The sequence below is a fragment of the Lineus longissimus genome, chromosome 8, assembly GCF_910592395.1.
Source record: "Lineus longissimus chromosome 8, tnLinLong1.2, whole genome shotgun sequence".
Taxonomy (NCBI): domain Eukaryota; kingdom Metazoa; phylum Nemertea; class Pilidiophora; order Heteronemertea; family Lineidae; genus Lineus; species Lineus longissimus.
Genome location: NC_088315.1, coordinates 19,046,115 through 19,071,933, shown reverse-complemented (window position 1 = coordinate 19,071,933; position 25,819 = coordinate 19,046,115). Strand labels below are relative to the sequence as shown.

General features: G+C 42.0%; 1 protein-coding gene across 4 annotated transcripts in view; it reads left to right on the top strand.

Moving 5' to 3' along the window:
• The first annotated feature begins 9,026 nt into the window (after positions 1 to 9,026).
• Positions 9,027 to 25,819, top strand: part of LOC135492085 (cytosolic carboxypeptidase 2-like) — a 75,534-nt gene continuing 58,741 nt past the window's right edge. For all 4 annotated transcript variants that reach the window (XM_064778249.1, XM_064778248.1, XM_064778247.1 and 1 more), the window contains exons 1-3: positions 9,027 to 9,146; positions 9,531 to 9,768; positions 10,869 to 10,923. In XM_064778249.1, the coding sequence (XP_064634319.1) occupies positions 9,736 to 9,768; positions 10,869 to 10,923 (88 nt within the window). In that variant the 5' untranslated portion in view covers positions 9,027 to 9,146; positions 9,531 to 9,735. The remainder of the gene's footprint in view (positions 9,147 to 9,530; positions 9,769 to 10,868; positions 10,924 to 25,819) is intronic.

Genomic DNA, 25,819 nt, shown 5'->3' with positions numbered 1-25,819 from the left:
CTATTCCTCCTGCTACACCAGTCGTACATTGTGATAGAGAGGGGACCACTCACTCACTCCTAGTACACCAGCTGCAAGTCGTTAAAGACAGGGGGCTATTCTTCCTGTTACACCAGCCGCACGTCATAAAAGACAAGGGGCTATTCCTCCTGCTACACCAGCTGCAAGTTGTCAAAGACAAGGGTACACCAGTCGTAAGTTGTGAAAGACAGGGGACTACTTCTCCTGCTACACCATCTGCACGTCGTTAAAGACAGAGGACTATTCCTCCTGTTACACCAGCCGCACGTTATAAAAGACAGGGGACTATTCCTCCTGCTACACCAGCTGCAAGTTTTCAAAGACAAGGGTACACCAGTCGCAAGTTGTAAAAGACTGGACTATTCCTCCTGCATCATCATCCATAAGTTGTGAAAGACAGTGGACTATTCTTCCTGTTACATACACCAGCCGCACGTTATAAAAGACAGGGGACTATTCCTCCTGCTACACCAGTCGCGAGTTGTCAAAGACAAGGGTACACCAGTCACAAGTTGTGAAAGACAGGGGACTATTCCTCCTGCTACACCATCCACAAGTTGTGACAGATAGGGGACTATTCCTCCTTCTACACCAGCCAGAAGTTGTAAAAGACAAGGGTACACCAGTCGCAAGTTGTGAAAGACAGGGGACTATTCCTCCTGCTACACCAGCCAGAAGTTGTCAAAGACAAGGGTACACCAGTCGCAAGTTGTGAAAGACAGGCGACTATTCCTCCTGCTTACACCATTCGATTCGCAAGTTGTAAAAGACGGGACTATTTCTCCTGTGACACGAGCCACAGGTTGTAAAAGACGGGACTATTCCTCCTGCTACACCAGTCGTACATTGTGATAGAGAGGGGACCACTCACTCACTCCTAGTACACCAGCTGCAAGTCGTTAAAGACAGGGGGCTATTCTTCCTGTTACACCAGCCGCACGTCATAAAAGACAAGGGGCTATTCCTCCTGCTACACCAGCTGCAAGTTGTCAAAGACAAGGGTACACCAGTCGTAAGTTGTGAAAGACAGGGGACTACTTCTCCTGCTACACCATCTGCACGTCGTTAAAGACAGAGGACTATTCCTCCTGTTACACCAGCCGCACGTTATAAAAGACAGGGGACTATTCCTCCTGCTACACCAGCTGCAAGTTTTCAAAGACAAGGGTACACCAGTCGCAAGTTGTGAAAGACTGGACTATTCCTCCTGCATCATCATCCATAAGTTGTGAAAGACAGTGGACTATTCTTCCTGTTACATACACCAGCCGCACGTTATAAAAGACAGGGGACTATTCCTCCTGCTACACCAGTCGCGAGTTGTCAAAGACAAGGGTACACCAGTCACAAGTTGTGAAAGACAGGGGACTATTCCTCCTGCTACACCATCCACAAGTTGTGACAGATAGGGGACTATTCCTCCTTCTACACCAGCCAGAAGTTGTAAAAGACAAGGGTACACCAGTCACAAGTTGTGAAAGACAGGGGACTATTCCTCCTGCTACACCATCCACAAGTTGTGACAGATAGGGGACTATTCCTCCTTCTACACCAGCCAGAAGTTGTAAAAGACAAGGGTACACCAGTCGCAAGTTGTGAAAGACAGGGGACTATTCCTCCTTCTACACCAGCCAGAAGTTGTAAAAGACAAGGGTACACCAGTCGCAAGTTGTGAAAGACAGGGGACTATTCCTCCTGCTACACCAGCCAGAAGTTGTCAAAGAGAAGGGTACACCAGTCGCAAGTTGTGAAAGACAGGCGACTATTCCTCCTGCTTACACCATTCGATTCGCAAGTTGTAAAAGACGGGACTATTTCTCCTGTGTCACGAGCCACAGGTTGTAAAATACGGGACTATTCCTCCTGCTACACCAGTCGTACATTGTGATAGAGAGGGGACCACTCACTCACTCCTAGTACACCAGCTGCAAGTCGTTTAAGACAGGGGGCTATTCTTCCTGTTACACCAGCCGCACGTCATAAAAGACAAGGGGCTATTCCTCCTGCTACACCAGCTGCAAGTTGTCAAAGACAAGGGTACACCAGTCGTAAGTTGTGAAAGACAGGGGACTACTTCTCCTGCTACACCATCTGCACGTCGTTAAAGACAGAGGACTATTCCTCCTGTTACACCAGCCGCACGTTATAAAAGACAGGGGACTATTCCTCCTGCTACACCAGCTGCAAGTTTTCAAAGACAAGGGTACACCAGTCGCAAGTTGTGAAAGACTGGACTATTCCTCCTGCATCATCATCCATAAGTTGTGAAAGACAGTGGACTATTCTTCCTGTTACATACACCAGCCGCACGTTATAAAAGACAGGGGACTATTCCTCCTGCTACACCAGTCGCGAGTTGTCAAAGACAAGGGTACACCAGTCACAAGTTGTGAAAGACAGGGGACTATTCCTCCTGCTACACCATCCACAAGTTGTGACAGATAGGGGACTATTCCTCCTTCTACACCAGCCAGAAGTTGTAAAAGACAAGGGTACACCAGTCGCAAGTTGTGAAAGACAGGGGACTATTCCTCCTGCTACACCAGCCAGAAGTTGTCAAAGACAAGGGTACACCAGTCGCAAGTTGTGAAAGACAGGCGACTATTCCTCCTGCTTACACCATTCGATTCGCAAGTTGTAAAAGACGGGACTATTTCTCCTGTGACACGAGCCACAGGTTGTAAAAGACGGGACTATTCCTCCTGCTACACCAGTCGTACATTGTGATAGAGAGGGGACCACTCACTCACTCCTAGTACACCAGCTGCAAGTCGTTAAAGACAGGGGGCTATTCTTCCTGTTACACCAGCCGCACGTCATAAAAGACAAGGGGCTATTCCTCCTGCTACACCAGCTGCAAGTTGTCAAAGACAAGGGTACACCAGTCGTAAGTTGTGAAAGACAGGGGACTACTTCTCCTGCTACACCATCTGCACGTCGTTAAAGACAGAGGACTATTCCTCCTGTTACACCAGCCGCACGTTATAAAAGACAGGGGACTATTCCTCCTGCTACACCAGCTGCAAGTTTTCAAAGACAAGGGTACACCAGTCGCAAGTTGTGAAAGACTGGACTATTCCTCCTGCATCATCATCCATAAGTTGTGAAAGACAGTGGACTATTCTTCCTGTTACATACACCAGCCGCACGTTATAAAAGACAGGGGACTATTCCTCCTGCTACACCAGTCGCGAGTTGTCAAAGACAAGGGTACACCAGTCACAAGTTGTGAAAGACAGGGGACTAATTCTCCTGCTACACCATCTGCAAGTCGTTAAAGACAGCGGACTATTCTTCCTGATACACCAGCCGCACGTTGTAAAAGACAGGGGACTATTCCTCCTGCTACACCACGCACCAGTTGTCAAAGACAAGGGTACACCAGTCGCAAGTTGTGAAAGATAAGGGACTACTTCTCCTGTAACACCATCTGCAAGTCGTATATAGACAATGGACTATTCTTCCTGTTACACCAGCCGCACGTTGTAAAAGAGAGGGGACTATTCCTCCTGCTACACCAGCTACCAGTTGTCAAAGACAAGAGTACACCAGTCGCAAGTTGTGAAAGACAGTGGACTATTCTTCCTGATACACCAGCCGCACGTTGTAAAAGACAGGGGACTATTCCTCCTGCTACACCAGTCATGAGTTGTCAAAGACAAGGGTACACCAGTCGCAAGTTGTGAAAGACAGGGTACTACTTCTCCTGCTACACCATCTGCAAGTCGTTAAAGACAGTGGACTATTCTTCCTGTTACACCAGCCGCAAGTTGTAAAAGACGGGACTATTCCTCCTACTACACCAGCCGCGAGTTGTCAAAGACAAGGGTACACCAGTCGCAAGTTGTGAAAGACAGGCGACTACTTCTCCTGCTACACCATCTGCAAGTCGTTAAAGTCAGGGGACGTTCACAACGTGCGGCTGGTGTAACAGGAAGAATAGTCCACTGTCTTCAACGACTTGCAGATGGTGTAGCAGGAGAAGTAGTCCCCTGTCTTTCACAACTTGCGACTGGTGTACCCTTGTCTTTGACAACTTGCGGCTGGTGTAGTAGGAGGAATAGTCCCGTCTTTTACAACGTGCGGCTGGTGTAACAGGAAGAATAGTCCACTGTCTTTAACTACTTGTAGATGGCGTAGCAGGAGAAGTAGTCCCCTGTCTTTCACAACTTGCGGATGGGGTAGATGGAGGAAGAGTCTGCTGTTTTTTTCCTTACCTGTAAGAGCAATCGTCGCCTGTCTTTCACAACAAAGTGGCTGATGTGATAAGAGGAGTAGGCCCTGGCCTGTCTTTCACTACCTGCGGCAGGTAAGGTAGGAGGAATAGCCCCCTGTCTTTCACCACTTGTGGATGGAGCAGCCAGATCCCAGGAATAGTCACCTGTCTTTCACAACATGTGGCTAGTGTAACCGGAGGAATAGCCATTCCCCGTGTTTCTCGCAACTTGAGGATATGGTGAAGCAGGAGGACTGGTCAATCCTCATCTTTGTCACTATTTGTGGCTGGTAAAAAAAGAGAGGTAGCCCCTTCTGCCAAAACTTGCGGCTGCTGTAGTACGAAGAGGAACAGTCCTTTGTCTTTTACAACTTGGTGCTCTGACTCTCCCACCTGATAGCTGGTGAAGCAGGAGGTTGTCCCTTGTCCTTCAAGACCTGCAGCCGGTGTAGCAGGAGGACAAGTCCCTTGTCTTTTACAACTTAGTCCCCTGACTCTCCCGCCTTATAGCTGGTGAAGCAGGAGGTTTCCCTTATCCTTCAAGACCTGCGACTGGTGTAGCAGGAGGACAAGTCCCTTGTCTTTTACAACTTGGTCCCCTGTCTCTCCCACCTTATAGCTGATGAAGTAGGAGGTTGTCCCTTGTCCTTCAAGACCTGCGGCTGGTGTAGCAGGAGCACAAGTCCCTTGTCTTTTACAACTTGGTCCCCTGTCTCTCCCACCTTATAGCTGGTGAAGCAGGAGGTTGTCCCTTGTCCTTCAAGACCTGCGGCTGGTGCAGCAGGAGGACAAGTCCCTTGTCTTTTACAACTTGGTCCCTTGTCTCTCCCATCTTATAGCCGGTGAAGCAGGAGGTTGTCCCTTTGTCCTTCAAGACCTGCAGCTGGTGTAGCAGGAGGACAAGTCCCCTGTCTTTTACAACTTTTCCCATGTCTCTCCCATCTTATAGCCGGTGAAGCAGGAGGTTGTCCCTTGTCCTTCAAGGCCTGCGGCTGGTGTAGCAGGAGGACAAGTCCCTTGTCTTTTACAAATTGGTCCCTTGTCTCTCCCATCTTATAGCTGGTGAATCAGGAGGCTGCCCCTGCGGCTGGTGTAGCAGTCGTCCTTTGCCTTTCACAACTTGATCCCCTGTCTCTCTCAACTAACATCTGGTGAAGAGGGAGGTTGTTCCCTGTCTTTCTAAACCTGCGGCTCGTGCAGCAGGAGGAATAGGCCTTTGCCTTTCACAATTTGGTCCCCTGTCTTTCTCAACTTAGATGGTGAAGCAGGAAGTTGTCCCCGGTCTTTCTAAACCTGCAGCTGATGTAACAGGAATAATAGTCCTTTGTCTTTTACAATGTGGTCCTGTCTCTCCAACCTTTTAGCTGGTGAAACAGGAGGTTGTCCCCTGTCCTTCAAGACATGCGGCTGGTGTAGCTGGAGGAATATGCCTTCCACAATTAACCACGGCTGGGCGCAGACAGAGGACAAGAATAGTCCCGTCTTTCACAGCTTGTGGCTGGTGTAGATGGAAGAATAGTCACAGGATTGTCACAATTTGTTGGAAGGACATCGCGATCTGAATGAATGTGGAGACGACAGTACACAGCGACACCAAGAATGGGTGACCCAGTGGAGGACAATAAGGGACAGAATCAATGGAGTGGACCACCAGTGGCACCCAGCTGACAAGGGTGATTATGGTGCTCCGTTACCAGTAGGCCAGTGTGGACTGCCACTGCCTGTCACTACCCCTCCCAACGGCCCACTGGTGCTAGCTATCTTAGGGTTGGTCCACTGTTTTCAGTGGGTACCTGGGGCTGCTCATGCCTTTGCCACAAGAGACCTATACATGTGTAGCAAAACGAAACCAGAAAACCAATCAGATTTTCTTGGGGATTAGGAAAGAAATGAGTGACCAATTTCTCAAATAATTTACATCAGAAGACACAATATTTTATTCTTGTTCAAGATAACAACTTCACTGCTCATCAATGTACCTCCATAGTCCTATTTTTAATGCACTGAACGAATCTCAAATTCACGCTGTGGTTCCTTGCAAGACATTTCATTCCATTGGTGTCTCTGTCTTCCCTTCACAAGCAGTGACCACGAAGACCATCCTCAGCAGTTAGCTCGGCGTTGCACTGATCCGCTAGTATAAACATAGCCATGATGTGACACACCTCAGGATTCCTCAGACACTTTCCTTCAACATTCATGAACCGTAGATATCATTGTGCTTCATTTCCATACGAGATCGAACTTCTCCTGCCAAGTTCTCACCAAGACAAGCTGTAAAATACTGTCTCCTCCCACACCAACAAACGACCAATATTTACAATTTGAGTTTTGTTCGCCTCCAGTGACGCCTCTTTGCGTTGTACCTGGAATAAAGAGATTGGACAATATTGTAACATAAGTTGGTAATTAGTGTGAAGATAACGGTTACCAATATCTTCCCCGGCTATTGGGCCTACTACTGCTGACACTCTTTCAAGTCGTTTTGTGCCGATAGTAATTTTTTTGTGCGATACTTTATTTGAGACAATTTCATTCATTTCATACAAAGTCCTCACCAGGCTGCAAATACGAAAAACATTTCTAGCACTGTGCAATTAGCCCAGTCAGGGAATCCAAAAGTACCAGCAATTAAGGGTAGATCATCGGTACCTCCATTTTGGCTAGAGTAGAACTTGGATTTCCTAAAGCCATTAGATTTAGAATGCCTTCAAAATGAAGTGAATACCCATTCAAGAACTTGGAGGCTGTTCTCTGATAAATAAAGAACTTACTCTCAACCTTGAAATTGGCATTCACAGCATTTTGAAAGAGTTCTTATTTTTTGCCTTAAATTTTGAGTTCTCAGCGAAATCGTGGTACTTATGGTTAACCTTTACAAATAGATCCAAAAGGGTGCGTAAGAAAGCAGGAACGGACCGAAACGGACCGGAACGGAGTTAAAATTTGCCGAAACGGAGCTTCTAGTGGTTTTAAATGGCATCTATAGGCAAGATAGGGCCCCTGAATTATAAATTATGTGCATATAATGAAGATCGGACTTCTTTTCCATCGTGATATTGATGATATTGCCTCAATTGGTCGGGGCCGATTCCATTAGCAGACAGCGCTTATACTGCACAAGAACTGATGACGTCACTTCAGCTCTGTGTGAAAGTAAATTTAGTCCTCATCAAATATTTAGGGGCTATCATGGAAAAGAAGCATAATCTTCATTATATGAACATAATTTATAATTCAGGGGCCCTATATTGCCTATAGATGTCATTTAAAACCACTAGAAGCTCCGTTTCGGCAAATTTTAACTCCGTTCCGGCCCGTTTTGGTCCGTTCCTGCTCTCTTATGAACCGGATCAAAAATATGAAATTTGTATCATTGAAATTGAATGCACGATTTCCACAACCACATTTTCTTCACTGACCTGATGGTGTTTCCAGTTTTCATTCTAAACCATTGTGGGATTGGTCGATTCTGTTTCATCTTCTTGGCAAGCTTCTGCTTGATTCTGAATGTTTTGTGGGCCGCCTGAAGCAGGAATCAAAATATTGCATTAAAGTAAGACGACTCTTTGAAGGCAATTTACACGTTAAGGCTTACGATGAGAAAGATGACACAGGACTAAATGGGAGTGGAGTGATGCATGTTTCGATTTTTCATCAACTGAGCATATCAGACCAGAAAGTGATGACACGCCACACTTGAAAATCAGTGAACTGAAGTGAGCCGCAGAAATGCGACCGTCACCTTACTCTCGTTTGTTGTGCTTGTGGCCTTCAACAGCCTCTCCAGAGACCAGACCTGTGCAACTCTGTGAGAATATCTATAGGCCTAGATAGTATTTGCAGTTGCACTGCTGGCACTGCATGGCCATGTACACGACGACATCCAAACATCGATCGAGCAACATACAAAAGCGACAGTGGCCAGTGCATGCAGATTGCAGTGGAGTTCAGACTTCAGTAGTAGGCCTAGTCGGATTCAGTGCGTGAGCGACTGCAGACTGGCATGACATTTAGCACTGCGGGTGTTGGAAGTACTGGGATAAAATGCATTGAACCAACACTCGCAACAGACATATTCAATTAATGGTAAATAGACATGATAGACGAGGACGGTAGAACATTGTTGATCAGATGTTCGCAATACATTGCATGTCCTGTACATTTTTGTACGCACAAGAGAGAAAAATCTACAGGAGAATCACAAGTTTCCAAGGGCATTTTGCTTCATTGGGGCATCATCGAAAGCTAATCTAATGCCCATCTCATAGGATATATTGTCTTATTTAACAGCATTATCATTTTACATTCTTAAATGAACCATAGGTTGAGTATTTTGATGTTTATTTCTCACCATTTTAGCAAATTAATCAACAGCCACACGGTCGTCGATAAAGAGGAAGTGTAGGTTCGGAGAAAAGAATAAATCCAAAAAATGTAATCACCTATAATTATATGGTTTAGAAAATATTGAACAAAATTGGTTTTTTCTACTTGGTAAAGTGACATTTTAGCAGGCTATTTAGAGCCTTTAGTGAGTTTGTGATATTTGGCCGAAAGTGCGAGATGAGGGCGCGTCACTGGCAACGAAAGTGAAATCAATCCGCGTGCAATAAATTCGCGTTTTGTGTCATGATAAAGTAATAAAACTAAGACTTCACCCCTTAAACTATATTTCATATGTTGCTCATCATTGACTAACTATTTTTACCACCTATAACGTGAGTTACAAGGGTTTGCTTAAGATCTATATTTCTATGCGACTGTAGATTAAACTGGCGCTGTTGGGCTCTGATCAAAACACGATCGATCTTCAGTGATCACTGAGATTCGATGTCGTTTGATTCGATTTCCTTTCAATTTCTTGTCTTTATAGGAATTCAGGACGGTGAATTCGATCACTTTTTAGGTAATGCTCTGCGGATAGCATCTCAAATTCGTGCTGAACTCGACAGCTCAAGACAAAAACCTTACACAAAATGACAAATCAGTCAAAATTCAAATCAAAAGCTTGTCAAAAAGTTGTTGAGCCTCATAGTCATACATAGACACAGATATTGGCTCATCTTTGTGTATCCTAAGGGCAGCAGAACGGTGCATGAATGTAGCGCAATGGCTTTGATTAACTGACTGACTGATTGATTGATTGATTAATTGGGTTGAATGATTGATTGATTGATTGGTTGATTGATTGATTGGTTGATTAATTGATTAATGATTGGATGCCAATTAGTGAATTGCCAATTTGTTCATGCGATTGTCATAAAACTACAATGTCCTCTTCAAATTTCAGGACAGTTTGGACGAAGAAGATTTTGTGAGTGATCACTTCCACTAAACAAGATAAGATGGATTTCTTTGATGTCAACACTGCAGGGTGATCTTTGTGACGCTGATGAAGGATAGAACTAGATCTGTTTCTAACGATTCCAAAAATTTGATCAAAAGGTTGGATTTACTCCTGTCATGAGCGGAACCTCAAGATAACATCATTCAAAATGAGTAACGGAAAACAAGAGTGGTATGATGTGGTGAGTGTCTTTGGAATAACAAAGATATACAGTGTAGTTCAAAGTTGGTTAATTTTAGAAATTGTCTTATTACAGCGAAACCTTCCTTAGCGGACACATCTCCATTAAGGACAACCTCTCTATTAAGGACACTAGTTCTAGTCCCAAATTGGTCGTTTCCATTCAATTTGACCTCTCTAATCAGGACACCTCTCTAATAAGCACAGCACTTCACAGTCCAGAAGGTGTCCTTAATAGAGATGTTCTACTGTATTACAAATAACGAAAGTTACGTACATGAAATTCATGTTGGAGCTAAAAGAATTCTCAGCTTCGTGTTCGATATTTCATTGACGTTAGTTACAGACCGCCTTATCGTTAGTCTCCTTCAGCCTGGTTATCACAGTACAACAAACCGCTGCTTGTAATCAACTCTGTCAATATTTGATAGAAAATCTTTCATGAATGTTTGATGGATGGAGCCTGCATGGCATGGAATAAATTACCACGACACTCTCATCTGAAATAATTTGACTGTACAAATCGTGCTACTGTTAAACGTATGGGTAATATTCATGCGCCAGTGATATATCTGCTGGGTGTTCCAAAAAGATAACTCTTAAAAATCAATAATACACTTCACTTAAAAAGCCAGAAATCTCGAGCTCTGGGTTCAAGTGATATCTCATCCAGGTAGCTTCTAGTGCGTATTATTATTATTATTATTAAGACAATTTATATAGCGCCTTTTGTAAAACACTTCAAGGCGCTTTACATTTACGGGTAATTTAAAAAAAAAAAAAAAATTCAATGCATACAATAATTTTGCTGTTTTAAACAATAATAGATAAAACTGAGACTATAAGACATTAGGTAAGACAATTAGAGACAAGATGACTATTAGAGACAAGATGACTATAAAACATTCTAGAGTGCATTCTCACCGAAAAAGTGGTATCATAATGAATGACGATATGTACGATGAGAACCTCTCGCCATGCTGCTCAACCAACAAGTGATAAGGTGACCTGTTATTGGTTTCCTTGACCTTTTATACCCCAGGTGGGGGGGGGGGGTTTGTTTGGTAATTTTTGTAGCAATATTGTTTTGTATCCTTCCAGAATCCCTATGACAGTTTCATGAAAAGGCATCTTCAACACTATGGCTACTACACTGGTAAGTCGAGTACTCGATTTCTCTGTATCCGTGGGCATTCTACTATTAAATTCGAGGATGAAAACTGACCCTTGTTGATTTTGACCATAATAACTGCACTACGGCATTGTGTATAACTGCATTTCTATTTTCCTGGACCACCAGTAATTACCAACGGTGTACCCCTTTAACCATTGTGACGATTCAATCACATTATGCACCTGATGAGATCCAGCGGTCACTTTTGATTTATTGTATATGCAATCATCGACTTGTCCCCTTGGTGATGTCAGAATTGATATATAATTCAACGCTTTCTGTTCTTGCTTGTTCATCTGGTCATTATCACAATATTGGAATGGACTGATAGCTTTGTGGTGTTCTAACAGTGGTTGTTTATGACGTTAAGAGTACAGTTCTTCTTGCAATAAGACACATGCGTCAAGGCAATGGGGTAGCAGCTGAGGAAATCTGCAAAAAGGCACAGCCAATCCTGTACCTTTTCGGGGCTGAGGAGGTCGTTTTTACCAGAAAGACGACAAATGAGTCAAAATGGCCTCGTTGGAACTAATCACGTCTTGTGAGATCCATCGCATGCTGTGATGTTATTGCTCATTTGCTGGTTCTGTTGGCTCACATCAGGAGTCATGATTTCGTTTTGTCATCAACACTTGGGCGTTGTTTTTACTCTGTCCGCACAGGTCTTGATGGGTACATGAATACGCCTGTAGGCCAGTATATTCACGGTCCTCAATTCAGCTTGGAACGATTGCCCAGCCGGGTTTAGACCAAGACCATATGGCACTAAATGATCCTCATCAGTCATATCTTTATACTTCATGTACTTTTCAAATTATTTTCACTGACACTCTTAAAGGGACAATTACGGCAGCACCTAGACAGGCAAGATAAAGTTACAGAAAGTCGCCAATAGGAGTCTCTCACCATCTCACAGTACGGCCAAATGATTCACGCTTGTCTGAGAACTATATCAAGTGCTGAATCTGACATTATCCAGTGGCCTTACTGTCTATATTAGCCACCTGAAGATGGCCAAATTAGCCCCTCTGCTCTTGCCTATAGTCCCTCTTTAATCTATACCCCGCAGTAGAACTTTATGTGTGTTCGGAAAAAATATGTGTTACAGTTTGTCAATTTATCACACCATACATGCATGTCTTTAATCAAACTAATATTAAAGCCAAACGAAAGCAAGCATTATAGAATTTAAGAATTACACCAAAGATAATCCTTTTAGTCTAATTCGCCGCGGTCTTGTTAGTGACCAAGTTGGCCTCAATAATCATATGCCTTGCTAGCAGGAAGCCAGAAATTCAAATATGTCTGACAATGGGACACTGTCAATCCTTTCCTTGCCGCCGGCATGGATTACATATTCTGGGTCATAATCATGTTGACAGGAGAATGCACAAATTTCGCCAGAGTGTACTATGTCTGTTGGTATGTTGACTGTCAGGCAACACCAATATGTCTCGGCTGAGAACCTACATGTATTCCCAGTGGCAGCCAGGAGACAGATCACACCCGCTCCTGTAAACGCCCAGCAATTTTTTGCGGGGGTGATGGACAACTCTCGTGGCCATCCTTGCTTCAACTTGAATTGCTACCACTCCCGTAAAATGCCACAACACTCCAGTAAAATGCCACATCACCACCGTAAAATGCCATATCACTACTGTAAAATGCCATATCACTACTGTAAGATGCCACAACACTCCTGTAAAATGCCATATCACTACCGTAAAATGCCACAACACTCCTGTAAAATGCCACAACACTCCTGTAAAATGCCACATCACTACCGTAAAATGCCACAACACTCCTGTAAAATGCCACAACACTCCTGTAAAATGCCACATCACTACCGTAAAATGCCACAACACTACCGTAAAATGCCACAACACTCCTGTAAAATGCCACATCACTACGGTAAAATGCCATCACAGGAGTGAACTGATCAGTCTGGTACAAATTGCAACTGATTTCCTTGATGGATTTATGCTCTTTTGTAACAGGTCATCCACCAAAAGTCACCTGTTCATTTATTAGGCTTAAAAGAGAAGTTTTCTCGTTTTAGAAATTTGTTTCCTTCCCGCAAAGAAAACTATGCGTTCTCCCCGCTTTTCAAGATATCGAAATGGTGTGGCCTGAGTGTTTCGTCTTTGAAGTTAGGAAGTCGCCTCAGGCTTTTTAGGGAAGCCTACATAAGGCCTATGCTTGTGTTCGAATATTTTTATATTGGTTTAGCAGTTGAGAGAAATATGAAATGTTTTAAGTAGGCCTATGTTATGTTTCCATGGTGATACTGATAAAGAAGCTATGATAGCTTCTTTTTTGAAGGTGTTCTGCAAATTCTACCGGAATTATTATTTGATTATCTCTTGCCTCCTCCAAGTCCGGATGGCTGGTGAGCCTTTTTACATGCCACGAAGGTTGGGCACCAATTTGGTTATTGGTCTATTCATAGTGCGTCCGTCTTCAGTCAGAGGCAGAGTTCATCGCAAGCTACTCATGTTTCTTACTGGGTGGGGTCTTGATCCTGCTCTGGCAAAGACACCAGATACAAGGAACTTAGGTTTACGTATTTGTAAAGTTTTCGTAAAACTATAGTTCCATGAATCCTCTGACTCTTAAGTGACCTCTGAGTAATCTCGAAAAGATTTTTTCATTTTTAAAGCAAGTTTTGGCTCTTGCTAACCTGAGTATGTTTTACTTTAAGCTGGGCACCGCTTGGCGAAATTTCCACCAGCACATGCGTTACCAAAACTAACGTCGCCTACGGGAATGTCATTACGGTAACAAGAATAGCCACACCGTTCGATAAGATCATATCTACTATGTATTATATCTGCTTTATGAATGTAGTATGCGTTGTATTTTAGATTCGTGTGTCACACTTGCGAACAATAAATAAATCAGCTATTCAGTGGAACTGGTTCCGCTATTCACCTTCACAGTTGGGTTAATCTATGACCTAAAGATTTCACGGACTTTTCATTTTCAGCGCAAGCGATTTTATGATTCATGCAGGTCTGTTTGTTGACAACAAGAGCGGTAAATCGTGTGTGAATAGTCAGTAATAATGGCTCGGGAAATCACTGTCGGAGAAAATCGATTAACTTTCCTCACCGTCGATTATGTGTGGAAACTGAAAAAAATTTAACGTGCAGAAGCTCTATAAATCCAAAACACAAACACTGTCTGTCGAGATTTGATATTTGTGGCGTCTGAAATGTTTTTTTTGGCAATTTTGGTCATGCTAGCAGTATGGTAGACTCATCCAGGGTTAGGACACTCATGAGATTGTTGGACAGAAAGAACCTAATGACTGAGTTTTTTTGTTGTCGTGTGAAGTTGGCCCCAGAGGGGGCACTCTAAATTATTTGTGTGCAGATGTACAGCATCTGAGCTTTTGTTAGACCCACTCTACCGAAGACAATGTGTGCCTAAGCACCAGCCGAACAGCCAGTTGAAATGTGACCACTAGCAAAAGAAAGCTGGTCATCCTGCTTGAAAGCAGTCCAGACGACATTGGATATTCGACCACGCCTCTCCCAGACCTGGTGTGGTGAAAAGGGGGTCATTTTTACGAATTTCCCTGTATTGAAAGGGTCAAGTAATGATACAGCTTATACTAACCATTCCGTCCCACACAGTTGGATATCGAATTGCCTTTTGTTGGTTGTTGCCAAAGTCTAGGTAGGCCTAGCGTAGGCTTACACATATTTCATGATTGACGGTATGATTCTGGTAATTTAGAGTTTTGTACACACTATTGTCCATGGCTCACCAGGTTCAGAAAATAATGAGGTCTGTCCACTTTCACCTGTCTTCAACTCTAATATCAAGTATGCTAACTTACATAGGCTTAAATTACAAATAGGCACTATATCAAGAAACGTTAAAGTTTGAATTCAATCCATCCATAGGTGAGAGTGTAGACAAGGTAATCGCTGAGCATGTGCAAACAGGCAATTTATATCACTGCGACATCATGATCGAATGTAACAAAAGTTGCTGGTCTGCGCTGGTCGTCATTTTTTGCTGCCAGATATGAACGTTATTTCTTGAGTGGCATTAGGGAAGCCTAACTGAACAGTGCATTCGTTAAAATCACAAAATCACTCTCCCCTCGGGTTCCAGCCGAAACTGGCCATTGAGAAACAAGTCCACCTACATAGGTATTAGTCAAGGTCAAAATTCACATTCCTGTAAATAAAGTTATGTCCTGTACTATCTGGAAATGACTCAAGAATTGAATGCCCCAAAATGCCTAAAACTTGTAGAAGTCTTTAAAATGTTGTTTTTACAGTTAAACAGTACTTCTAGCCTAGCTGAACTGAGTGGAACATTAACCACTATTGTCAATCGAATCACAAATTGAGAGGCACTACAGAAACCATTAATGAGTTTATTGAGCATGTTTTTGGGTTCGAAAGTCCAGAATAGTTTTCGACAAGTTTTTTAATGGTTTTATAAACGTTGACACTTAAAGTTGTAACAAGTCAATAAAAATGTGTGAAAAACACATGAATCTTGCAAGTACCTCAAAAACAACATTTTACCAATTGAGATTTACGAAAGTAATACAGTGGGACTTATCACAATGCCATTGGTTCTAGGCCAAGCGGGGCTCGCAATGCAGAAAATTAGGGCCTAATAAACTTCTGACACATGATGAAATGAGTGAGAGTGTTGTCTGACGTCACAGGGTCGCTGGTCACTGCAATATCTCTCAGTTGCGTGACCATAGGCGTCACCATTTTGGCTAGAACTTGAAATCGACTTGAAATAGGACTTCAAAGCAAATGAATGTCAATTTCAAGGGTGGAGTCAGTTGTTTGTTTTCCAGAGAAAAGACTCCTACCCTTTGGCAGTCACTTCATTTTGAAGGAGTTCTAATAGCCTTGCGATTTCAAGTTATAGCCAAAATGGAGGTGCCTATGGTCAACCCTTAATTTGAAGGAGGTTAAATTCATACTATGATGTGATTTACAACTTTGCAGAAATACGTCCGTTTTTAATTGTTGATCACAAATGTAAAGCTCAAATTTTCCATTTTTGATTAGATTTATTATAAAATCGCTGAATGTAAACCACCGCGACCGCGAAAATGTTCATGTTGTGACGTCATCAACGAAAACGGCATCGAAGCGAGCTGTCCGGGCGGGATTAAACCATCAATTTCTAGAAAATGTGCATTTCGATTCGAAAACCTTACCGATTTATGAGAAAGTGACGTAGTCATTTGTCAAAAACAGCTAAAACATTATAGGGTGAAATTTGACACGAGTTACCCTTTAAAGCTGGGGTCAACATTTGGAGGGCGTCTTCACCTTAGTGTTGAGTTTACTGTTTTGTGACCCTAAAGACTATATTTATGCTATTGTACTGTAGTGTGATCAACATCAGGTCTACACTTATAGGAGTTTATTCGTTGTGTTGACTGTGAAGGACAATCCATTTTTAGACACCTTTGAGGATGTGACCATGTAACCTAGCATGTGTCAGTGGAAGAAGGTATGCTCTGTTGGGAATAACAAGAGTTAACTCGGGGCCAGTCGAAGACAAATTGTCCAGAGACAGAAAATATGACCCTTGAATGTCCGTAGCTGACAAATTTTTAACCAATTTGGGATCAAATTCAGTGTCCTTAGTAGAGGTTGTCCTTAATAGAGAGGTGTCCCTTAAGGGAGGTTCGACTGTACATTGGTACCTCCTCACTAAGGTCACCCTTGGGACTGGGAAACGCTGTCCTTAGTTGAGGGGTTTATCATTTTGGATCAAATTCAGTGTCTTTAATAGAGAGGGTGTCCTGATAGAGAGGTTTCTGAGAGCTAGGTTGTGCTATACTTTCCGATCTGGGGCGATTTATTCAATACTTTCCACAACCTTGTTTGACTTCTTCCGTTGTTGTGAAAGTCAACATCATTTGCAGAAGTTTGTTTACTAAACCTCGATTAGGTCGTTTTCCAAACTTTGATGTTGGTTCTTTTTGTTATTTTTGTTGGTTGGCCATGTTGTGTGTGACAATGTTGAATGTGTATTTGTACACAAATTGTGTTGTTGGAACTCCCAATAGCATTCCGCGAAGTTACTATTTATAGCTCACAAGGTCATTTGCATAAGATATTGATGACGTTTTAGTCACGTGACAATCGGACATCGACACTTATTTCTACGCATTTGAGCTTATTTCAAAGTCAATTATTTTTGACCCTGCATTGTTTTTAGCATGAATGATACCATAGAGTCAGAGAGAGAAGTATTCAGAATAATTATGTAGTATTTCCAACACTCGGACATGTGCCAGATTGAATCTAACTGCACCAGTTAGAAAGCCTCTCACAGATGGCAGCACAGAGGGAAAATGAGAAGATCGGTCATGTCTGCCATGTTTTTAAAAAAAGCACGAGTGTCTGTGTGATTATTTTGTTTGGTCTACTTCATGGACAATCAGAGTCACATCCATCTCAGTCAAGGCAATCATTTAAAGGGACAATATAGGCAGCAGCTAGGCAGGCAAGATAAAGTTACACAAAGTCGCCAATAGGGGTCTCTCACATCTCACAATACGTCAAAATGATTCACGCTTGTACGAGGAATATATTCAGTGCTGAATCTGACATGACCCAGGGCCCTTACTGTGTATATTAGTCACCTGAAGATGGCCAAATTAGCCCCTCTGCTCCTGCCTATAGTCCCCCTTTAATACCGCTTGGGTTGGTGCAAAATATGGAAGCAGTTGAAATCCCATTGAAATGTTTTAGAATAGACGTTGATACATCACTGTAGGCATTGGTTGTCCCACCAAACACGTCTGCCACGTTGGTTGGGCTCCACTTAGCTCCATCATCATGGTGTTTGGTGAGATAACCAAAACCTCAGATTTGTTATCAATTCCTTAAAATCATGTTGTCTAATGCAAGTATCAATTCGTGTCTTGTACCCCCCCCCTCAAGGGTACGACACCTTATCACCCTATAACGACATCTTAAGGCTCAAGCATCACCCTTTTTTCACCAATGCTACTTTTTCTTTCGTCAAGACATCACCATCAACAATATATCAGTTGTCACCATCATATAAAGTAACCGGAATAATTTTACTGGGTAAGGCTGTATGTTCGACAAGACATCGACACATTAGCATCCTTATTCTTTCCAGCTTCGCCAAATTTTCACTAAAGGAAATATAAACACTACTCAAGCATCGGCAAAGATTAGTGGTGATAGCTCAACTACCCTTGAGGAGGGGGGTACAAGAAACGAATTGATACTTGCATTAAGTGGATTAGTGTTGTGACTTATTGACTTCTCTCTTTATTTGGCTATGTGATTATGTATCGTTGCTAAACAGCAGCTCGCTGAAGGTTTAGTTCGTGTTGCTATAATCAGGTGGCAGCACAGGCCATTTAGAACTGAAAGTATGTAGTTCAACGGCTTGGGGTAGGTGTCTCTCAAGAATTATAACTGTGGCCAGTCTGGGTGTCTCTCAATCTCCGAGCAGAGAGAAGGATGTTATGTTCTCTGCTAACACAGACTCCATTACACTTAGTGATCACAGGCGCGTGAAGATACCAGAAACAACCAATCAATTAAGCAGTCCATCAGCCCCGCAGAATCGACAGAAAATACAGTAGAACCTCTCTATTAAGGACACCCTTGGGACTGACAAGTGCTGTCCTTAATAGAGAGGTGTCCTGATTGGAGAGGTCAAATTGAATGGAAACAACCAATTTGGGACCAAAACTAATGTCCTTAAATAGAGAGGTTGTCCTTAATAGAGAGGTTGTCCTTAATAGAGAGGTTTCCGCTAAGAGAGGTTCTACTGTACATGTAACCAGAACATAAAGAAGTGATAACAAGAATTAATAAAGATTTGTGTTTATAAACTCATGGAAATATGTATTGTGTTTTAAGTTGTGTTTATAAATGGAAAAAAAGGCCCACATGAACTTCTCAAAAATATTTTCTCGGAAAGTCACTCCAGCTAGTAGTTTTTACCACTTTTTTCAACCAGTTTGCATGTTTTGTCGCTAATGTTTCTGGTTGTGGCGCTAGAAAATTAGCCATTTGAATCTCGTTTATCACACGTTGTAATTGCTCTTTTGTAAACCTGCGATGTTTGGAGTCGAGTATGAAAAACTTCTAGATTTGTAAACCAAAATTGTCGTGACGTTTTAACCCTTGCAGTTTTCGTATATCTCTAGGAGATTTCCAGAAAAAATGAAATTTTCACAATTATTGTTTTGTCGGATTTCAAAATGCTTTTGGTTTTTTAAAATAAAAATGTGAATTTTTGCAATCTTTATTTTCATGAATTGAGGTCATGCAAAAAATCTGCTGAATTGAGGAGCTCGACCACTGTCGCAACGCGGGACTTTTATTTACGCACTGTGTTGGCAGCAGTCGCGTTACAATATAGAGTGCAACCTTCCTAAGGGGACACATATCCACTAAGGACAATTTTGTCCCAAGTTGGTCATTTACATTGAATTTCACCTCTGCAATCAGGACACCTCTCAATTAAGGACAGCATTTGACAGTCCTATGGACATCCTTATATCAAGGTTTGAACCCATGACCTTTACCACCTGAGTTCCACAACAAACCACTACCCCATGTCTTATAAATCGCCATTCAGCTCGGATCAATCGAGCCCTGTTGTTATTCATTAAGAATACATGATTTATGTTTATAATAGCTCCACACGTGAATAATTGAATCGGCCTCCAGGCCTGTTGAGACGACCCCCAAACGCTTCACGATCCATTGGTTCATAATCAGCGTTTAAACCAGTAATGGAACAGTGCAATCGCCGATCAGGCAAAATGCCGCATTTTCAATGAAAAAACTGCCACAAAATCTGGATATTTTCATTCGAGTCAACTTTGAATATTTTTAACGTCAATTGGTAATGGCTATGTGGCCATGGCAGTTGGATTTATTCGGAAAAGGTAGGAAAAATTTTCACAATTTTTTTTCCTGTAAGAATTGTGTTTCCACTGTGTATGTTTTCGTACAAACAGTAAGTGGTCAATATTAATGATACTCTAGTGTCACTGCTATAAGACCAGTTGATTACTACTACGAAATCGGAACAAGGGCAAATCGAAACATTACTTCGTGGCCTTCAGACTACTTGGTGTCACCAACCCATTGCCTATCCAATTTGAACACGCTGAATAGCATCAAATGACCATGCACTCATTTTGGGGCCCGACTTGAATAGTCAGGAATAGTCTTAGATAAGTGAATGTAGAGTATTTTCAGTAGGCCTATTAGTTTGATTTGATCTTTTAAAATCCATGATTTAATTCCCTTGTGGGTTTATGCAAAGATTTATTTCATGATTTTTAATCTTTTCTTCTCATATTCATATGATTCATATAGATATTCAAAACAAATTTTTCTTGATTTGTGACATAATATTTTATTATAAAATATAATGCTGATCCCTGCAAATTCTATTTTTGTTGTAATTTGGAATCCATGGGAGGAAAAAATAATTTCTACTTTAGAAACACTAATATTATAAGAAAAAGTTTGTCACTCTTTTGAGTGAAATGTTTATCTGAAAAATTTCGGAGACATTTTTTGCCTTAAAGTAACTTCCTCCCCAATTTGCTCCGCGATTTTAAGATGATAACTTTCTTTAGCATGCCCTGATAACCATTCCACTCCTCTCTAAGTTACGGATATTTTTTCCCTTGTCAAAACTCTGAATGTGATGTCTTACATCCGAGTCTAATATTGACCCCATGCAGTCCGAAGCATATTTTCACCCTATGAATGGGATATATATAGAACCTCTCTATCAAGGACACCCTTGGGACTGGCAAGTGCTGTCCTTTATAAGAAGGTGTCCTGATTAGAGAGGTCAAATTGAAGGGAAACAAACAGTCTGCGACCAAAACTAGTGTTCTTAATAGAGAGAGTGTCCTTAATAGAGAGGTGTCCACTAAGAGAGGTTCCACTGTAATAAGAACATATCCACACCAGGAACATGAGAATCCACGCCTATCTCACAACTTTGTAAAACGATAAACGCACCCGTGCCAAATTCAATAACTGAATGTATATTCATAGATAATTTAACTGACAGGTAATTCACAGGACAAAATATTGAAAGAGTTATAATTGACTGGCGTGAAAGGCAAGGCAGCCTATAAGATCGTTGTCCATTGAACGTAAAGAATGACAGAATTTGAATATGTGTCATCTGACATACCTGAACATAGGCTCAAGTTAGCAGATCATGTTTGAGATAATATACAAAGGCAAAAGCTGCGTTATAATTGGTTGCCTTTTGTCAGCGAATAGGGAAGAACATACTCAGCTGTAAGCGATTTGAGACCGTCTTGGAATATTCAAAAACGGGAAATATTATGGCAGGGTCTTTCCGTGCTGCAATCAATATTGCAACAACTCTGCACCACACTTGAGTCCCAGCCCGATATTCTCCGTAACAGATTATTACAAAAACTTAAGGTTTTATCTTCATAAAAAATTCATCACCGGTGCTGGAATGATCAATATTTTCACCGTTGCTTCGAAAAAATCTCTGATTATTTTGCGATTTGCCACTTTGTTTCCATAAAAATCATATGGCATTATTGATTTCCTTTCGTGAGTTCGGGGCGGTCTTTCCACGACAGGTGTTGGTACGTGCCGTCACTGCTTATTTCATTGACGAACATTGACTAATTAATAATAGTTTGTTCGATCTGTCGGCGGCGCATGAAATTGGTTCCTCGGCATTCGCTGGTTGTTGGCATTTTGGCTCAGGCAGCTGAAAGTACCTTTCTAAGAACTTATTGATAATAGCATTCCGCGAAGAAGAGGTCACTGCAGCTGCTGCCCTCTATTACCCCATCGCTGAATTACAGGCAATGTCGGACAAACATGCGGTTTCGTAATGGATTCAGGCTTTCTAACTTGGGCAGTTAGATTCAATCTGGCACATGTCCGAGTGTTGGAAATACTACATAATTGTTCTGAATATTTCTCTCTCTGACTCTATGGTATCAGTCATGCTAAAAACAATGCAGGGTCAAAGATAATTGACTTTGAAATAAGCTCAAATGCGTTGAAATAAGTGTCGATGTCCGACTGTCACGTGACTAAAACGTCTTCAATATCTTATTCAAATGACCTTGTGAGCTATAAATAGTAACTTCGCGGAATGCTATTGTGCATTGCAATATCTGCGGTGTGAGCTCAGTTATTTGAGGTTCATTTTGATGCTTTCTTGGATGACATAGGATTAAGAAGAAGTGGGCCATCTGATCAATATGCAAGGGAAGTGGTTCCTCTGCCATTCCCTTATTTTATGCCCTTAAGTAAGATTTCTTAGTTAATTTTGAAGTACATGTACATCATTGTATTCCCTTGAGTATATGTATTCACTCTTAGACATGTTAAAAAACACTTTCTTTGATTTTAATGGTGGTAGATAATTGTAAGGTTAGTAGGCTTATCATGTCTGTGACCTATCAGTGTAATGCTTCAGGATGGTTTAACTTAAGGGTTGATCATGGGCTCCAACATTTTGGCTAGAATTTGAAATCCTAAAGCAATTAGAAATCCTGTACATGCCAATTCCAAGGGTGGAAGTCTGTTCATTGTCTTTCAGAGAGCGGCCTCTCATGTTTTAAATGGGCATTCACCTCATTTTGAAGACGTTCTAATTGCTTTAAGCCCGCAGCACACCAGCCGCCAACTTTGGCGACAAGAAGCGTTCAGCTGACGCCTCTTGACGCCAAAGTTGGCGGCCAGTGGATCCCGGTCAGAGCACCCCTGCCCAGAATCAGCGTCCAGTAGCGTCTTTTCCGCAACTTTAGGCTGCCATTTTGAAATCATGTGACATCAAGACGCATACTGATTGGCCATAGCCTCGCCGCCGACGCCAACTCATGTGGCCATCCGTAGCACACGTGGCTTCTTCTTGCGTTCAAACGCGGCGACAAGCATCAAAAATCAAACGTGTTAGATATTTGGCGTTTAGTTGCGGCAAGTGGCGTCAAGTCGTGTTCGCCGACGCCGTTCGTAGCAGACTAGGGATTTTTCAGGCGTTCAGGACTCTTGTGGCAAAAAACGCCGAAGTTGGCGGCTAGTGGGCTGCAGACTTTAGGCTCTTGAGTTCTAACCAGAATGGTGGTGCCTTTAGTCGACCCTCAACAAGCGTAAAATCGGTTTCGTAGTGACTTGATTCTTCTGACACGGCCCCTTGAGATTTCACTACAAACATTTAGCAGTGTAGATTAGTTTATTAATTTACAAGCAGTCTGGACACTTTGGTGAATAATCCCGGCCTATTCATCAAATCCTGTCATACTTTCCTTCACAAATACCCTGGTATTTATCCAGTGGGAATTCTCTAAATCTCAACATTTATATTTTCTCTCTAAACTTTTTGAAAGGTCCTGTCGACTAAATTATGTTTTGTGATTGTTTGAGGGGTCAAAAGGGCCTATGGTGGAGTAAGGAATGGAAGAGATTAGACTAGCTATTGTTATGTGTTGTCATTTATGTGAAAATTCTCCACGAGACATTTTGTGTAAGTTGGACTTATGAAAACAAGCTTTTAGGAAAGTTATTGTGAAGAATAACAATTAGTTACCAGAGGTAAGATGAGATATGCAAGTGGGGAAGGTTTTGTAGGTTTTGTGAGGAGCTGCATTACCCAGCGGTTTACACTGCTGGCTTCCAGTTCGGCCAGTGGGCTCGAGTTCAGTCCCGTGTTAGAACAGAAATTCAGCAGCAGCTGAAAGTACCTTTCTAAGAACTTATTGATAATAGCATTCCGCGAAGATGAGGTCACTGCAGCTGCTGCCCTCTATTTCTCCATCGCTGAATTACAGGCAATGTCGGACAAACATGCGGTTTCGTAATGGATTCAGGCTTTCTAACTGGGGCAGTTAGATTCAATCTGGCACATGTCCGAGTGTTGGAAATACTACATAATTGTTCTGAATATTTCTCTCTCTGACTCTTTGGTATCATTCATGCTAAAAACAATGCAGGGTCAAAGATAATTGACTTTGAAATAAGCTCAAATGCGTAGAAATAAGTGGCGATGTCCGACTGTCACGTGACTAAAACGTCATCAATATCTTATGCAAATGACCTTGTGAGCTATAAATAGTAACTTCGCGGAATGCTATTCATTAAGATTAATACGTTAGGCTTTGCAAAATACTTTTCAGCAAGACATAAGCAGTGTAGATGAAAATTAGGTGCAAAGTCACGACAATATCTTAGAAACAATGAAATATTGATGAGATTCTATTACTGACATGCTTATTATCATCAGTCAAGTGTATCTTTCTCCAGATTTATCGATAATTCATCTCGTGTTAAGTATCCAAGGAACTTGTTGTCGATTACATTGATACAAGTCAGCTATTCTGAAACATTCGTTTGTTGTATTCGTATGCTTCCACTCAATGAGATTACGGGTTTTACGAAAAATACATCGTTTGGATGACAATTTCATGACCTAGGGTGATATCACTGTGATCATCCCCAACGACGTTAATCCCTAATCCCCTGGTTCGTGTCTGCCTTGTTCGGTTAACCCCAATATACAGCTTAAATATTCCCCTGGGGGCGTGTCTATAGATTTCAATTAACCACTTTCTTACGACGGACTGCTTTGAGCATGTCCTTTCAAGGAAGGTTGTCCTTAATAGAGAGGTCTCACTAGGGCTGAAAGGGTGGATGTCGTCCTGGGTGCCGACAAATGGTACCCAGGTTCGAGATCGATTGGACAATAAGCACCCTGGGTGCCATTACACTAGACAAACAGCACCCAGCTTCTTTTTGCCTGGCTTACGGATCTTAGGGACGAGGACGTTTCTTGCAATCTCGTTTTATCTTATTTGTCTAGTGTAATGGCACCCAGGGTGCTTATTGTCCAGACCATTTGTGACTCGCTCTATCAAAACTAGGCGCTTGTCGCATCTGAACTTGACAGGTTGATACGGACTTGTTGTTCATTTCCCTATTGTTGACCTTTTGTGAAATCTATTACAAACTGATTTGGTCACATTCAACAAAAGGTCTACAATAGGGAAATGAACAACAAGTCCGTATCAACCTGTCAAGTTCAGATGCGACAAGCGCCTAGTTTTGGTAGAGCGGGTCACATTTGTCGGTACCCAGGACGACATTCACCCTTTTAGCCTCACTAGGGAGGTTCCCCATGGAGTATTGATGATGATTTATTACTTGCGTGCTTCTATATGATAATCCGTCAGTGTGTATATTTCTTGTGATTTATGGATAATTCATCCGGTGTTTTGTATCAAAGGAATTGGTTTGTCTATTACTCCGATGACGATACGTAATCAGCTATTCTGAAATTTTCATTTGTCGTTTTAGGCGAAACAAGTTTCAAACCTTCAAGGCCTGGTTAAAAACTCAAAAATGCAGCGTAGATTATAGGAGATGAGATTTCACAAAGCTGATTATGTGGTCAGACTAATTGGTCGTTAACAATGAAAACATTTCTGAATGTATTTACCAGATAGGCCTATGAGGAAAAATAGAATACTAATACACCACCTGCCAGGCCTTAGTTGGTAGGTATACTATTTTGTCATTAAATCTCGTGCTGTTGGTCACTTATTGTCGTTAATTGGCCTGCAGGTTGTTCGAAAAGGCTATTTCAATTAGTGCTACTTAAATTAGTTTTTATCGCCATTAATGTCTGTGTGTCTGAATAGGGTCATTGTTGGGGTATATGTAAACGTCTTTTTGTGAAGTTTCCACTTGTTAAGACAATTTCTGAAGGTGAAAATCTCTTTGAGGTACTGACTTAAAAGAGGAATGAAAAGGCCTAGAAAGTGTGAACGAATTGAGAAGAAAAAATGTCGGTCATGTCCAGATAA